We start from the raw sequence: 16,847 nt of genomic DNA, 5'->3' as shown, positions 1-16,847 counted from the left end.
CTCTTAACCCCTGGGCTATCCACACTAACACCTGAAACTAGCTATAAACACACACCACACAGCTTTAAGGGCAGGCTTATCTCTGATCCGTGATACCCTGCTTGTGTTCTATTAGCATGTGCCCACTCCCCACAGATGAGGGGAGTCCAAGTTGCAGTCCTCCAGTATCCCAGGATGCAGTGTCCCCTCACCCACCCTCCTCTTCTGTGCGGACAAACTTTCTACCCCCTGAACTCTGATCCCTGGCAGGAATTGCTGGCACCAAAGCAAAACTTCCCACCCTGCAGGAGTATGACCTTTCTACCCCCAGGGGTGCAACCCTGTCCAAACAGCCTGCAGAGCACATGTCAGCTAGCCAGGTTGCAAGGCATGGTCGGGTCTGGAAGTGGGGCAGATCCAAGGTAGGGGGACCAAATCAGGTCCCCATGAGCTGAGGCTTCCTTTTAAGGCACATGCAGTAGTTCCTCCAAAAGTGTCTTCTCTCACTGCTCCCAGGAAGCACAACCAGCATCCCCCACACCTCAATCCCAGTTTATTAAAGCGTGAGACCATCTTTAATTTACTGTCTCTTTTTTTTTTTTTTTTTATACTTTTTATTTTATTCTTCAGTGGTTGACTTCCTTCATTTCACTACCTGTCCCCCATTCCCATTTCCTTTCCACTTCCCATTTCATACCCACCACCATCCTATTAACACTCTACTCCCAGCTTCATATGCCCAACCCCGCCAACCCAATCTCTCTCACACACACCCACCTGCAGCGGGGATAGAAGCCTGTCCTGGCTCACCAGCTTTCTAGTGGCAACTCACAGCTGTAGTTTTTAGTCATGCTCTTGCTTGCCAGTAGCAAGCCACAGATGTGCAGGTGGGGGACAGTCGGAAAAGGTTTTCAGCCTTAAGGTGCGACAGCTCCAAACTTGAGCTAGCACTAATGCCAATCACCATTTAAGTAGCTCAAAGGGCAACAAGAAACAAGGCCCCTTAGTAAGACATTGCTTAGTAAGAATCTGTGATGCTATCCAAAGATAATATTTTACTTTCTATGAAGCCAAGTTCATCTTTGGTACTTAAAGCAAACTTTCCAGCATGATGGTTACATATGTACTTAGGAACTAGCAAAACAAGAACTAATGCAATCAAATTGGAAACAGTGCACCATTTGAGAGCCTAGTCTAGGATAGATAAATGTAAACTGATAATGTCAGAGACAACAGGTCCAAATAAACATTAAAAAACATGCTAATTAAAGAGTGAGGTAATACAGTCTATTGATTAGAAGGCTAAATAACAAATTTTAGCATCAACATGTGCCCAAAGCCTTCAGATCAGGGAAAACCCTCAAAATTACCAGGTCACACTGTAAAAGATAACAACATGAATGAGAGGAGAATACTATACAGATAGTTATACGGTAGTAGCTATTACTGAATATATGAATATTGGTGGGTGCTATGTAATACAACTAAAGTTATACTAAACTTAGAATTAGATTCAAAAACAAAGAAGGGAGAACAGTGAGAAAGTCAAATTCATTCTGTTCAATTCCCCAGTTTTTAACAAAAAGGGTAATCGACAGATGGAAGTTACCCAGAAGAGCCAGTAAGAATTAATGAATTCCAGAAAAGACTAGGTGAGTTCTAAACACGGAGGAACTGGGGAGTGAGGAAGTGTGACCATGGAAAGAAGAACAAAAGCAACATGTACAATAAGCTCAGTAACCTTTTCTTGTTACTAATACATCAAGAATAACATTCACTGGCCTTCTGAACTAACCCCGCAGTCTGTGAACTGCTGCCAGCTTATCAAGCCATTTTGGATATTATATATAGTGCCATCATGACTCTCTCATAAAATGCTCTGATACACTATATTGCAATATCAACTTACACCATATCCTAGAATTCAATTCCTGTTATCAAAGGTTTCAGTCTATAAACAGTTTGGCAGAGTACAGAGCTGAAAACAACAATTATCCTATTCTCTGGAGACCGGTCTGATCTGTCATAAGCTTGTCCATACCAAACAAAGAGCAAACTGTTGCTTTTGAGAAAGACCAACCAATTGGAAATAGCTAGTTGGGCAACGCATCACAATTCTATTTTATTTAAACCAACCATGTTAGCATCTATAACTCAAGTAATCTAAACAATCAGAAAGAATATTTTCTATTCCAATTCGTTTAGCCTATCTAGAAAATGTTGAATGTATATGAATTGGACTGACACTTCATGTTGTAAACCACAAAGGAATCCAAATACATCAACAAAGGCACAGTTGAGTGTTAAAAACTTCAAATTTATACCAAATGCGCTTGTTCCATCAAAGGACAGAAAACCAGTGATCAACAAATTATTCCTTCACAATAAAAAATTCCCTGTCTCTGAATTAGCACTTTAACATGATTTCCATTCCATTTTGTCCATAGCATACACAAGTCTAATCACTGTTACATTCGTAAAGACAGTTGGAAGCAACACAAGATTGGCCAATCTGAACATCTGCCTGGTGTATTTCTATGATTAAATATGAAGCATAATTTTAAGTTTTTCTACATAATAGTGGTGACAATTTTACACTGAATCCACAGAATACAAACCTTTCATTTTGGAAGGAAGCTTTATAAACCAAAGAAAATAAGCAGTTTTCTGAGCATTATCTCATGAATAATATGAAGTGCATTGCAGATAAAAAGGATCAATTTAAATCCGAAAGCTTCTTACCAAGTACCCCCAAGCGATAGTTGACTGTGATGACTATCACATTGCCATAACTTGCCAGAACACTACCATCATACAAATTTCCAGTGCCTTCCATGTAGGATCCTCCATGAATATACACCATCACTGGTTTAGGTCCCCCACTGTCCCGAATGTCTGGAAAAAAATATGGAGAAACATTTTAGTCTCAAGAAAGTTGAAAAAAGAAAAAAAAAGATGCATGCAAGAGATATATATTTCTACTTAGGCTATTATTTAAGTGTTTCTCAAGCAACTTGTATTAGCCTTAATAGAATGAAGGAAGGCATAAAAGTACAAACTTTGTTAAAAAGTAATATACTAGCGAGCCTAAATAAAAAGTATGAAAAAGTATGATGCGGTGATAGCAGTTGTTCAAGGTTATGCGAGGGAAGTACGTGACCTGATTCTGCCCCCAGTGAAGTTGTTGATAAAATACCCACGGCCTTCAGTAAGAGCAGAATTAAACCCATGTTGGATGCTTTTTGAAAATCCTGCCTTTTAGTATTGTATACACACACAAAGACATCGTTGTGTAATTAAGCTGAAAGGGATCTGAGCTGATGTCAATTTGGTGAAGTCATATTCTTCTGTGGCTTCCAATATAAGAGCACCAACTTGTAAACAGGGTATATAAAGACAACTCTTAAGGTGCACCTGAAGTTTATGTACAAATTACTTTGGAGGCACCAGAGAAAACAGGATGGTTTTAGACCTCAACTGAATATGATCTTGTGCTATAGAGTATTAGGGAAAATAGTCAGTTGACTATATTGGCTAAACTTGAGAAAATAAAAATTGTACTTTAGTCAAGATGTAGAATAATTGCTGCCTAAAATTAGGCTTTTAACATACATATCTAGTCTGATTTTTTCCTGCTGCCAGAAAGATCCACAGGAAAAATATGCAAAAATATCCACCAGATCCACAGGAACAATATGTGACCATATGGGGAAAATAGTAAATTTGTCTATCCATAAAGTGCTGCAAAACAAAAACTAAATAAATGGGGGGGGGGGGGATTTGTATCTCTGTTCCCTTCATTTTAATTCTGGATGCAATTATAAAGCAATATTAAGAAAATCAAATGAGGAAATTGAGTTTTGTAAATTGATGCATCTACAGAGACTGAAATGTGGATGTTTGACACTGAGTTAAAAAACGTATTGAAGGGCAAGTTCTGAAAAATGAAAGCTTAAGCATCTCATCATTATGAGACAACAATAATGGCTTTTGAAGCTACGCTGCACTGAAAATAAAACTGGCCCCAAAAGGTTATCAAACATTTCACGAGAATTAGAAAGAAATGTGTGAGAGTAAGGGGAAAAAATAACTGCTGTGGTACACCTGTATTAAATGATATTTCAAGCGGTTTTGTTACTGGCCCGCCATCTTCCAGCGCACAATGTTGCATTCAAAGCGAACCTGAAAAACAGCAGGTTTCAAAGATTGTAACGTTTCCATAATGGGGAATCCTGTTGAAAGAAAACTTTTTCATGATAATAATATTCAAACTTTTTTCCTTCCACTGTCAGGAAATATCAGTGGAGAAGAATGGATGTCTTTGTGAAGTTTTCTTCTAAGTGGCTTAAGTCTAGCCAAATTTAAAAGCAATGCTCAATAAATCAGTGTTGCCTTGAATAAGTAGGGCAAGGACGATGACAAGAGAAGGGGTTGGTCTAAAAAAGAAGTTCTAGGAGCATCTGCATTTGAATTTGGTGAAACCGTTCAGAACAGGTGTATTCATTTTTATAAGATAGCTATAATTTTCATTTTGATTCTGTTTTGAAGAAAATGCCAGACTAATCAAGACCCAGAATCAGTCTTTTCAGTCATGGAAGTGCTCATACTATCATTTATTTACTAAAAAATCCTGGGGGTATTTATGTGTAATAACCTGCCATGTCCTTTTGCCCCAGCACATAGTAAAGCTTTTTGAACATTCAAGTGTCCAAGTCTAAAAGTTAAGAGGGCATATAATGTTTTTCAATGGAATGAAATTACGGCCTTCCAAGATTTAAACTTAAATAGAACAAGGAAGACCTTCTCCATTCTTTAAAGCATTTGTTTTCAGTGGATGTTTACACACAGATTTTGCTTCCTTTTTTTTTTTTAGCATGGGTCTAACTAAAGGAAGCAATAATAAATTATTAATCTGAAATCGTTAAGTGACGGTTCACAGCAGAAATTGTACACAGCTAATTGTATGCTTGGAGGTAGCACAGGGGGAGATTGTTTCAGAATTCTTTTTTAATTAAAATGACATAGAATTACGGCATACCAACTGTGAATGGTAATGGATGTTGGTAGTTCTGTTCTATTTATCTGGAAAATAGTATTGGGGTTTTTAGAGAAAAATGGGTGGCTTTTATCTGAAACAAAAAATATTAACCACATACCCATGAGAAAAGCAAAGTTCAAGGTATAAAGAAGAGATTCTTTTAATAAATTCAGCCCACATTATGCCTTTCTATGATTTCTTTGTGAACATTATGCTGGAAAAGGTTAAGGGCAGACAGCATTGCAAATTACTCTTAATTTATCCACATGCCGCATCAGATCAGACTAGTTAAAATATGCATTTTCTCCACAAAGCCTTTCTGAAGAGCCTACCAGTGACTTAAGGGAAACTACTTCTAGAAATTAAAAGTAGTTCTTCTTTAGGGGCCCTGCCACAAGTTCAACTTAAAGCTGGGTAGAAACAAACTATAAAGTTGGTACACATATTCAAGCACTAACTTTGTAGCTGGTTGGTATTTTTTATAGATGTGTTTATGGAGTGATTATTACTTTGCACATGTGGCCAGTGTAACTTTATTGTGCAATTAACCAGTTTGTTGCATAATATATGTAATGTATGGCAGGGACCCAAGTCATAGGTTCTGATCCACTCCCGGAAACACCTTTACAGGACCGACATTCATGCAGAATCCCAATAAAGCCAACATGACTTCAGCACAAAACCTGTGCCTGCAGCTTTCTAACACAGAATGAAAGCCTTAATATGAAGAATAAAAGGGAAACAAATGGAGATTGCTTCGGTTTTGAGAATCAATTTTACAATATCTGTGAAGTCAGGAAACAGGATTGGGTGTTTTATCCAAATATAGGAATACTAAAAAACGTATCCACTTGGCACAGGGAAGCAATGTAAGATACAAGAGGGTATTAATAACTAGAAGTAATAGGATAAAATGAAGATAACATACATGTAAACTGAAAAGCAAGGAATACTTCCTGCTTACAAGTTCAATTAGATTGTGAGCATTTGCCTAAGGAAGTGATGGAAACCCCACAGTTTGAGACTTTAAAAAGTTAAACCAGACAGAAAAATAAAAAATAATTTTTATAGGGAGAAGATCCATTTTGGCACAAAGATGTCTAGGATAGTATTTTCCAAAGTCCCAATGAAGGTAAGCAGTCAATTCCCACTGAATTGAGTACTTAACTCCTCTAGTACTTCACTTCCCATCCTGATTTGATAGATGTTTTTTATATTTAATTTCTGAATTGATGTCCGTCCATTGTGCCAGAGTACTGCAGTAGTCTCAGGGCATGTCTATGTGTGCACATTTAATGCGCATTAGCCCAATTTAAGGCACATTAAGGGCATGCGTCTACATGTGCATGCCCTTAATGCACCTTAAAAATGGTGATTTAAGGCTATTTGAACCTAAATTTCAGGCTATTTGAGATGATTTAAGGCTATTCAAGCATAAAGCAGTATCACATTTATACACAAAATAGTTAAATCACATTAGTGAACATGTAAATATGCTAAGATGCATTAACGTGGTATGTGTACATTGGCTTGGGGTGAGCTTTAATCCCAAGTCAGTCTGCATACCCGCATTAATACACATTAGCATGTTCACGTGTGGATGCATGCCTAAATTGCCTTAATGCACATTAGGCTAATGCACATTAAGTTTAGGCATGCGTAAAAGCACATGTAGATATGCCGTCAGTAAAATGCATCATAGCAGAGCTGCTTTTCTTTACTGAATAGCAACGCTTGATCAGTAGGGTCAAATTCTGTCTCAGCGTTGCAGTGAAATCAGAAGGTGATTCAAAATGAATCATAAGACAGGAGCAGCCTAGTGTAACTATAGACTTCAACAGAGTCCCACCAGAACTGGAGGGATCTAATTTGTAACCCCTTCTCTGAGCAGCAGTAACTCCTGCAAGTTGCTCTGTGAGAATAAGGCCCAAAGAGTTATTTATGCAGCATTTCTGCCCAGAAATGTGCATTTATATGAATTTAGTTTAGTTTCTAACCTGGTCTATTTAATTAAATGTTGGGTCAAAAGAAAAAGAAATATGAAAAATTTCAAAGATGTACATGGGCCATCTCTATTCAAAATCCCACCCTGACCACAATCCTTTACATCCTTTTCCTTCTTATTCATGCTCCAATTTGTTTTGGGTTCCATTTATTGTTATTCTCAAATCTGCCAACTTATTTAGTACCTACATGGGATAATTATTTTATTTGGCCTATGTAAATGCATTTTCTGCTTATAATTTCCATTGTCCTTCATACCCTATTCCTTCTTACCGCTTGCTATAACCACTTGTTACATCTTGCCTTAAAGACATTGTGAGCCATTCAGGGAGAAGACTATCTTAGTTGTGCACTGCAAAATGAAGCACCAATCTCGACTTCCGCTATGCCAGCGTTATAACTATACCTGCAAATCATAAATAAGTCCATCCTCAGTTGGAGCTGTTTGGCCATAAAGCCAGAGAAACAAGGATAACAATCAATTCTGCAGGGAATGATCAAATGGAAAAGGAAGAGATGATGCCGAAAGGCAGTTTGGCACAAAAGCATCTCCTCCAGGATAGGGAAATCGCAGGAAGTACTTCTCCAAAGCTGCTAATAGTCACCTGAAGTAGAAGGAGGTTATAATCTGTGCCTCAACATTTCACCTTTATGACTGGTCACAGCATAAGGAAAGAAGGAACTTCAGTCATAAGTTCCACAAAGTTGCATTTGTTCCATGGGTCTCAGAAATACTGTAATATCAAGCAATTCTGTAAAATTCTTGCTTTGATATTACGTAGATGTATCCATGTTAGGCCCAGCTGTCTTTTGAACATGATGTGGCAGCACAGAAACAGTCAGGAACTTTTTACTCCAGAACTGGCTGCTATAGTATCTGCATGCCCCCCGTGCACCAAGGTTTTACATGAGGCCTGTTCCATTTATTCCAAAATCCTTTTCCTACAAGATTTTGTGGAGCCAGAACATAATACCCACCAATGCCATGATTTTAACAGTTGAAAAGCTCCTTTGAATATATTTATTGTCAGTCTAAATCTATGGGACAGCATGACTACATCTATTGTTATTTTAATATAGCATAAGGCACTGTTACTGCAAGTCCTGCTATGCAAACTTCCATTAAAATCACATCATTTAAGTGGGATGTAAAACTGAAGGCTTGACAACTGGAGATCATTACAGAGTCCATTGCAGTTTTCTTAAGAGTGGGAGCATTTAATCTTAATGCTCTGGCCATTTCCATCTCCCTTCTCCTGTTCTTCAGTTCCTGTCAATCCACTGGGTCATTTTGCAGTCTATTGTTAAGTGGTTGGCTGCACCTCCTTGAAAGGTAACTTCATTTAAGAGGTGGATGAAATGATCACTATATAGCAATTCCTAAATTGGTAAAGTGCTTTGAGATCCTTCTGGATAAATGCAAGAGATATAAAGTAACATGAAATGAAAGCTGTAATACTAACAGGCCTTTATAGGTAGCTAGAGAGGGGTCTAATTACCATGGGACATAAGCAGCCAAGTATGTGGTAATTTTAAACTACTAAAAGATGAAAATTAGTAATGCAAAAGCTGACAGTCCCTTCACTGTTCTAGCAATGCTTAGCAATGATATAATTGTAATGGAGCTAAAAAGAGCTGCTTACATTAAGGGTCTGTCAGAATTTTTACTATGGGTATTTTCTAGTATTAATAAAATTACTGTAAAAATTCAGTGTAGGCTGAATTATGGCTTTCAGTCTGAGAAGAAAAATAGTCTTTGCAAAATTTAATTTGTAAATACAATGGGAATTTTTATCTTGAACCGCTGATGTTCATGAAATCCGAGACTGAGTGATGGTGTGAGCACAGACAATGTAGATGTCTCTGTTTATATCAGTCAATTACTCTTTGTCCTAAATTGCAACGTTTGTGCTATTCTAGTCAGGCGAGAGCTCATGAGAAACTGTAATTATGCTAAATCACGTGGTTATTTTGTACTTCAAACAAATGTGTACAACTATTTACCAGTCTCCAAAATGTTAAATGTTCTGAGTTGTGGACACTTAAGAGATGGCGTCCTTCTTTGTGTGCTACTGTGGCAAGTAAAAACCAGTGAAAGGTTTGAGTTGGTGCCTTTCTTTTTTATTTTTTTAAAGCAATGGGGATACTGGCATCTCTTGAGTGAAAACCCCTCAAAATTCTGGAATTTACTTCTTTTCTTGGCCTACTGACCTTCAGGTTAGACCCCGAGGTACATTCTGTATCACTGGCAACATCTGAATCAACACTAAATGCCCCTCTTATCTTGGCCAGAAAATACTTTCTAGACCAAAAAGCAATTAATTCAGGATAGTCCTCTGGCCTGTGTGATACAGGAGGTTAGATGAGATCATCACAATAATCTACAGAATAAGTGGTCTCTTTTAGTTTTATAATCTATGAACATACAACACAAACTACTACTTCCCCCAGGCTTTAGAGGAAGTAGTGGGAAAGAGCAGGGAAGTCGGGCTATAGGCCATGACTTGGAGAAAAGTTTAAGTCCATGCTACACCACAGATGTGTTTAGTAGCCATGGTGCTCAGATTCTTAAAAATGGGGACCATAAAAAGTACCTAAGCCAGGAAGGTGAGTTAACCAAGGAGCATAAGGTATTTTTGATACAAGAGTCTATCTGTAACAAAATCTTCCTGTTTATGCCAAAATTAATACAACTAGGTCCCAGTCCTAGTTGAAGACTTTAGAAGTTGATGATAATGATGAGGATTGGTTATTGGTCCATTTTGCAAGATGTAGTAATGTTTTTAAAAGGCTGTACTTTGTGCTTGCTTTCTTTTTTTTAAAAAATATATTCATAAAACTGGCAAGGACTAGGATGAAAATACCAAAATAATTTACATTAAACCAAGCCTTCTTTCCAGCTCTGAGATACCAATTTACTCACTTCCTGAGCCATTTTGTACTAGCTTTTTCTCACTCATTTGTCTGCAAAGCTGCAAATGAACCACATTTATCCATGTGCAGGTTCTCAGTTCTTAGTGAAAGGTGTGCTAGCACCTCCAGAGATAGACAAAGCCTATTAGAGGCACCTGTTGTCAGCAATAGATGCTGGCCTATTGGGACATTTCCAATGAGAGAGTGACTCAGTAGACAAAGTCTAGGAAAGCAAAGAGTTTTGTATAACTTTTACTTCTGCACACATTTACACTTATAATATTTCAAACTACCTTCATTTTTTTAAACTGTAAGTTTGCAGTTCATTAGCTGGTAATGTGCCCTAGTGCCTTTGTGTCCTGTGAAAACAAAAATGAAAAATTATCTAATTAAGGCTGGTCTAGTGCTGGGAGCACATACAAGAGATCCAATTTTGATTATTGAGCCTAGTCTTCATAGTTCCAGGACTGGCAAGGGCCTGAAAGATTGACCTTGGGTTAGAGACATTTAGTTGATGGAAGTAGGGATTACTAATCACTGTTATACAGTGAACTCTTCTAATCAGCATATGACATCAATTCACTTCACCAGGAGCGTTCTCCAGTCCATTTAGGTGATGATGCAGGTTCTTTGTTGAGACAAGGCACAAGAGAAAGAAGAGAAATGGGAGCTCTGAGCTTCTAAGAAACATAGGCAAGGTCCTGCAGTCTTTGAAATACACTGGATTTAACATTGCATGGCCATGTCCTACACGTATACAGAACTACTTTGCCTTGGCTTTTCTTTGCACGGCATTATTTTAATCTGTATTTATGCTGTCCCGAAACTTTCAGTGTTCAGTCCTCTGAAGCTTTTTTTCCTCAACTATAAGCTCTTCTATGGCAGTTATTCTATGTCAGGGGAAAGCTGGAAGGTTTGGCAGGTGATTTGTTACTTGGCAGATTTTTCTGTGGAAAGATGAAAGAAAATAAGGAGGTAGCTATTTGGGTTCTTTTATTTGTCTCCCAAGTAAGTTTATCTTTAAAGTTGTGGCTCATTTTCCGTCATTTCTGTACAGCCTACCTAAAATAGGGGGCCCTCTTTCAGAGCAGCATAGGAATTAAAGATGGAAAAGAACTTTACACTTAAACCTACTCAATATAAAAAGGCCTATGCTTGCCTTTTTATTCCTTTCTTTCCTGCCTTGTTCCTTTGTGGTCCACACTTTTTACAGCTTGCTACTTCGTGATGAACACAAGGACTAACCTCTGCTTGGCTACTATTTGTGAAAGGGTTCTCGGAAAATGATGCACTCGTCCCATAATAATGTCTTGGAGCATTTGAAATTAGGATATAAAATTGAATAAGAGCTGGGCAACACAACATGGAAGAGGATCACAAGGAGGCTGGACGATAACCACCTTATTAAATGTAGAGAAGTATACTGCTCAGGTTTTGCTGGGTAAGTTTCAGGGGGCAATTTAGCAGCACCGGCAAAGGTGCCAATAGATGGAAGCTATTGGTATTTGATTATTATCTACATCCCCGCTACAGATTCATTCTTAGAGAATTAGCAGAGTGAATTAAATCACACCATTTGAACCAAAGCACATCACATGATGCTTTTTTTTTTTTCTCATCACAAAACAAAAAAGTTACTTGAAGGAAACTTCAAGGTCTTGTCAGCAAATTTCACCCTTTTTCTTTGGGCTGAGGAAAAGGAATATGGTAGAGCTAGTCTTCAAGTTAATAAAGATTGAAGTAGGAGTATGTAACCTCAAAACAGGTGAGGGAGCGATACAGAAACTTTGGACACATTACCTTTTTTCTTCACAGATAAAGTGTGGGTTTAAGCTTAGAGTTATGAAACTCATAAAATGAATGGGCTAGATTGGCTGCTTTGCTGCCACTTGTTTCTAACGTTACTTCTAGTTTCTAATATTAAAAAAATCCAATATACGTACTCTTACGTGATTAATATTGGAATCCACGAACAAAAATTATGTGCTTGATATTTACATGCCTTAGTGCACATTTGTTAGTATTTGCCAATGTGTTTGTGAGCATAAGCCCAGAGCAAGCAGGCTTCTGTATGTATTTCTAATATAGAAAACATAATGGACAGATGCGTGAAGCTCAATTTAGCACCACTAAAGCTTAGGTGATATATGCTGATCTCAACCAAATGAAAATATAACTCCTGTTTTAGTGCTATGCTTTATCATATGTAAGGGAGATATCGCTGGATTTACATTGTTTAACACAGTGATACAGAAGGAAAGGTGTTTGTACTTTTGGTACTTAAAATTCAGTTGCTTAAGAGACACTTTATACAAGCTTTCTAACGTTTTCCCTTTACAAAGACAATAGTTCATGTTTATCAAACTGATCAGTTAGTGAAAAAGAAACATCTTTGTATTTGGTGAAATACACAGGGTTAGAGAAAACATGCAAAAAGGTGTACAGAGAGACTTAAAAAGAGTGTTAGTTCAAATAGTATGGACAAAATTCAGTCAAAAGGTGGGATGTAACATATCAGAAGTTGATTTCAAGAAAACAAAAAACCCTCCTCTTTAAATATTGTTACTGTTTTATATCAAAGCTTAGAACTTAACATTCTTTCTTTTAAAAAATTAAAAATATAGATATATGTAGATAAACAACAAGCAAGAAGACAAAACACATCAAAAATGGGAATTAAAAAAAACTCTTCAAAAGAAGACAAGAAGTCAAAAAAAGAGGGGAGAAAAAGATTTTCAGGGATCCTTGTCATGCAAATCAGTTTGGTGGCAAAAAAAATACCTTCATCTTCAGCACCGTCATTATCACCTAAATCATCTGTCTGTTTCTTTGTAAGGGGACCTAGGATTGAGAATGGAGAAAATGGAGGAAAAAAAGACAATTCAAGAATATACAAGACTGAGGAAAAAAGTCAATATTAAATTCCCATAGATGTTTCAAGAAAAACATTTTGGGGGAAGGATGCACTCAGCTTAAAAGAATATCTATGATTTTTTTTAACTTATAGCAAAATCTTTCCTGTAGGGTATGGCTATTAGAAACATCTATTATGAAAAGCAAATAGTGCCCAATATTTCTTTTTTTTTTTTAATCAAGAATTGAAAATAGTGTTTACTAAGAGCACACCCACCATAAACAAAAGGAACCGGAAGCAATATTCCACTGCTCAATTTACCTGTTTCTCTCAATTTAATCTGGTGGTGACAAAAATACCAAATTAGCTCTAATCCTTGACAAAATAATACTGCTGATAAATACCTTGGCAATTGGCTAAAAGATTTTTTTGAGAGTGTGTAATGCTAAATAAAATTTCTGAATCCATTTTAGCTCATGCTTTTCAATAGTAATCAGTTTTAGCTTTAATTTTTCTTTATCCAACTCATTCATTACATTCTAATTTAAATACAACCACGGACTGAATATTCCCTTGAAACCTATGACCACCTGCTGAAATAATAAAGAAATAAGACCACCCAAAAGTGAACTAAAAACAAAGGGTGAAGTCCTGGCCATACTGAACTCACTGGGATTGCTGCCATTGAATTCAGTAAGTCAATGATTTCAACAAGATACTCAGAAGTAACAGTTAAAGTTTCAGCACAGGTAGGGCAAGTAATATCCCACAATCAATTAATAATACTATGCGAATTAAGCTTCAATCCTATTCCATGCAGAGCACAGATATTATTAACGCATTAGGAGATACATCAAACTTTGCAATAGGAAAAAATAGGTCTTCATTGTTAGCAGGTAATAAAAATATACATCAGAAGGAAAAAGTCAAAGGACATACTGAAAATATTTCCATACGTCACATATTTTACACACTTAAGCATGAATAAAAGACAGTTGAAACTCAGCATTATCTTTCCTTTTTTCAGAGCTCTTTCATTTCCATGACTTTCTGTAATTTGCATGCAAAAAAGCAATCTGTATAAATGCAGGACTCTAAAGTTAAAAAGGCAGCCAAGCACAGAGTAGAAAACAAGGACTTCTCATGCATAAAATAACAATAGGGGGAAAAAAAAACTTGAGGAAAAAAAAAAAAAAGATGAACGGTATGTGTCAATTTGTGCAGCAAATGTAGGCAAGAAGCATGCATTAACTCCAAGCACCTTACACAATGAGGTAGTTTTAAAACATTTGTATTTAAAAAACTCTCTCCACTTCTCTCATATTACAAGATATTAGTAATTCAACATTAAACCTGCAGTCTGTGAAAGGAATAGTATGTTTCTGAGTACTACTTAAGGGAAAAAAAGAAATCAGAAACTGCTGTTTGTATTGCACTAGGTGCGTGTGTTTGAGAAACGTAAATAGCCCTTAGGTACCAGGAGATTTTAGTTGTGAATTTTAGGAACTGGACCATGTCATTGAAAACCACAGATGAATACCTTAACTACTGCATCGGTCATGAGTATGGTTTCAAGCTCATTCTAAATACAGAACACTAGAATTATACATCATAAATTAAACACGAGAACGTTACAATTACAGCTGCAAGCAATCATTCTGTTTGATACCGAATTTTAGTGAATGCAATAGCTTCTGCTATTTGGAAACTCTCAGTGTAATATTTGCAAAATATGACATCTATATAATGTGACCCTATCTGAATGCAGGCAGCACCCTAATGATTTGCTGTCACCGTTCTCACACTATAGCTACTGTACTTCTCAAAAGCCAAAACCACTATGTATAGCCGGGAAACTGGCAATGATTCCTATAATGGCATCATGTTTTTAGCACAGCACACAGGGAAGAATGAACTCCTATTACCAATTCTAAGACAGATGCACGTAGCAACCAGCCATGGTATGTTATAGTTTAAACCATGTATTCTGTTTTAAGGGCTACTTGAAAATTAAGTTTAAAAAAAGATCCAAAGGATAATTCAGTGGCATCTGTAAAGGCATGTTTATCATGTATTTTTCTGCATAAGCCAGATAAGTTCTTTCCTGGCCAGAAAACTCCAACCTTGGACGTTCCATTTCAAACAGGCGGATGTCTAGTCCTTTATTTTAAGGGATGTCTTTTATATGGTACCTTGTGCTTCATGCCATGCATCAAGCCACATAGCCCTGCATCTTAACAACATCCACACAAAAGATAAGACTCTAGTACAAATGTATTGTGACTGATATCTTTAAAAAGTAGCTGAGCACCTCACGTCCCTTGCTCAATGAGACCAGATACAATACACACAGACTGCATTAACATTTGCTGGAAGTATTAGTGGAAGCATCCAAATGCTGTTCAGCCTAGCATTGCTTAACCACTTCTCACTTTACCCACGAGCCCTGAAATCCCAGTTTTACACAGAGGTTCTCTCTAGTTTAGAAGAAAGGGATTCAACACTTACCACTCTCCAAGCCTGGGAAATTTATCCCCAAGCGCACCACTGTCCTCTTCCCCTTGGAAATGTAATATTAGCATGCCCAGACCCCACTCCACCACATAGCGAGCTGCAACAACCAAGTCAGCTAGGGCCTGCTTGAAGCAGCAAATGCCTATGCTTTGGACTTTCTATGGCTGAGCATATGAGCAGGCATAACAAATATATCGGTATCAAAGGATATGGGCATAAGCTATTAAAGTGCAGTTTTTATGTCTGCATGATTCTCTAGTGACGCAAGCATAGCAAAATGGCTCCAGGTGTAATCCTGCTTCATTCAGTTAGGGTGATTTAGTTACCTTGTATTGCTACAAGATCATGCATATGTAACAGATTATAACAGATGACAGGCACACCCCAGCAGCAGCTCCCCTTCCCTTTTCCAGCACCTAAAAGTATGCTTGTCCATACCCTGAGGGTCTTCTTCCTAGGGTCAGTGTGCTGTCCTGATGATTGAAATCTAGGTCATGTTAACAGAATGTAGAGAGGGCCTCTGTGATCATCTGAAAACTAAGCAAAACATGACTTATTTTTTTTTGCAAGTGTACTGTGAAACTTCATTAACAACTGTAAAATGCTCTGCAGCCCTCAGCTCAGTGGCTCTGAATATTTTTAGAATCAATGCCGCCTTCCTTAGCTTTACAGGGCTCAGTGGCATCCAAAAACAAATGTATTTCTTAGTGCCCACCTTCTTGCAGCCCGTGGCAGCCTTGATCTCAAGCGTGGCTGGCAACCCTGAGAGCATGGCAGGGAGTGCTGCAAGGTGCTCAATGGGGGAGAATGAGGGAGCTTGGAGGTGGGACATTAGCACCCTGAAGGAGGCAGCTGTCTGTGCAGGAGGAGGAAAGGGGCAACAGTGGCTGTAGACACAGAGGCTGTTGCCAAGTGAAGGCAGGGGGGGCAGGACCCTGTCGTGCCATACACTTTCTGCTGTCTGCCTCCCCCACCCCGCCGGCCCCCCATCTGTACCCGAGAGGATGAACACAGCCATTATGGCTTTGGCTTATGGCCTTTACTGCTAGCTTGGAAGCATGAGAAGACTAAGCCAGGCTGAAGCAAGAACGGCCCCATGTCTGCCCACCCACACACAGCAGAGTGCAGGTGCTGCCAGGGGTGCGCTTTTCAATTCAGCTACTTCCCCGCTCCTCCCCTGCTCCTGGAGCTGGTGGAAGGGACTGCTTGTCCACCACATGCTGAGGCTGACACAGGGCTCCCAAGGCATGGAGGAGCCACTGCTTACTTCCTCGCATGGAGGCTGGGTGCCACGGCACCCTTCAAAGGATCTCGCAACACCACAGGCTGCTGCAGCATCCTGGTTGAGAATCGCCGCCTTGCATGAGAGCTGTACTTAAATACTATTGCTCCCAAAGCTGTCTAAACTCATTAAAATCTGGGAGAAGAGTAGTATGGTCTTGAGATATTAAGCAGCAGCAGCAGACTGACTAAGTTTGGCAGTCTAAAGCACTTATAAGCTCCCTGTGGGGACTTATAGGGGGGTAGCCAAGGGGAAAGCCTTTT

The 16,847-nt window shown here is 38.3% G+C and overlaps 1 protein-coding gene across 5 annotated transcripts in view; it reads right to left on the bottom strand.

Moving 5' to 3' along the window:
- Positions 1-16,847, bottom strand: part of NLGN1 (neuroligin 1) — a 628,583-nt gene that overhangs the window by 305,583 nt on the left and 306,153 nt on the right. For 3 of the 5 annotated variants that reach the window (XM_006260462.4, XM_019478611.2, XM_059731155.1), the window contains exons 3-4: positions 12,716-12,775; positions 2,722-2,874 (exon numbers count right to left, since the gene is read on the bottom strand). In XM_006260462.4, the coding sequence (XP_006260524.3) occupies positions 2,722-2,874; positions 12,716-12,775 (213 nt within the window). The remainder of the gene's footprint in view (positions 1-2,721; positions 2,875-12,715; positions 12,776-16,847) is intronic. The other 2 variants (XM_059731156.1, XM_006260460.4) reach the window with 1 other exon arrangement.

This window comes from Alligator mississippiensis, chromosome 7, assembly GCF_030867095.1.
Source record: "Alligator mississippiensis isolate rAllMis1 chromosome 7, rAllMis1, whole genome shotgun sequence".
In the NCBI taxonomy this organism is placed as follows: domain Eukaryota; kingdom Metazoa; phylum Chordata; order Crocodylia; family Alligatoridae; genus Alligator; species Alligator mississippiensis.
Note: the sequence above shows the minus strand (reverse complement) of the source record. Positions and strands in the feature narration are given on the sequence as shown.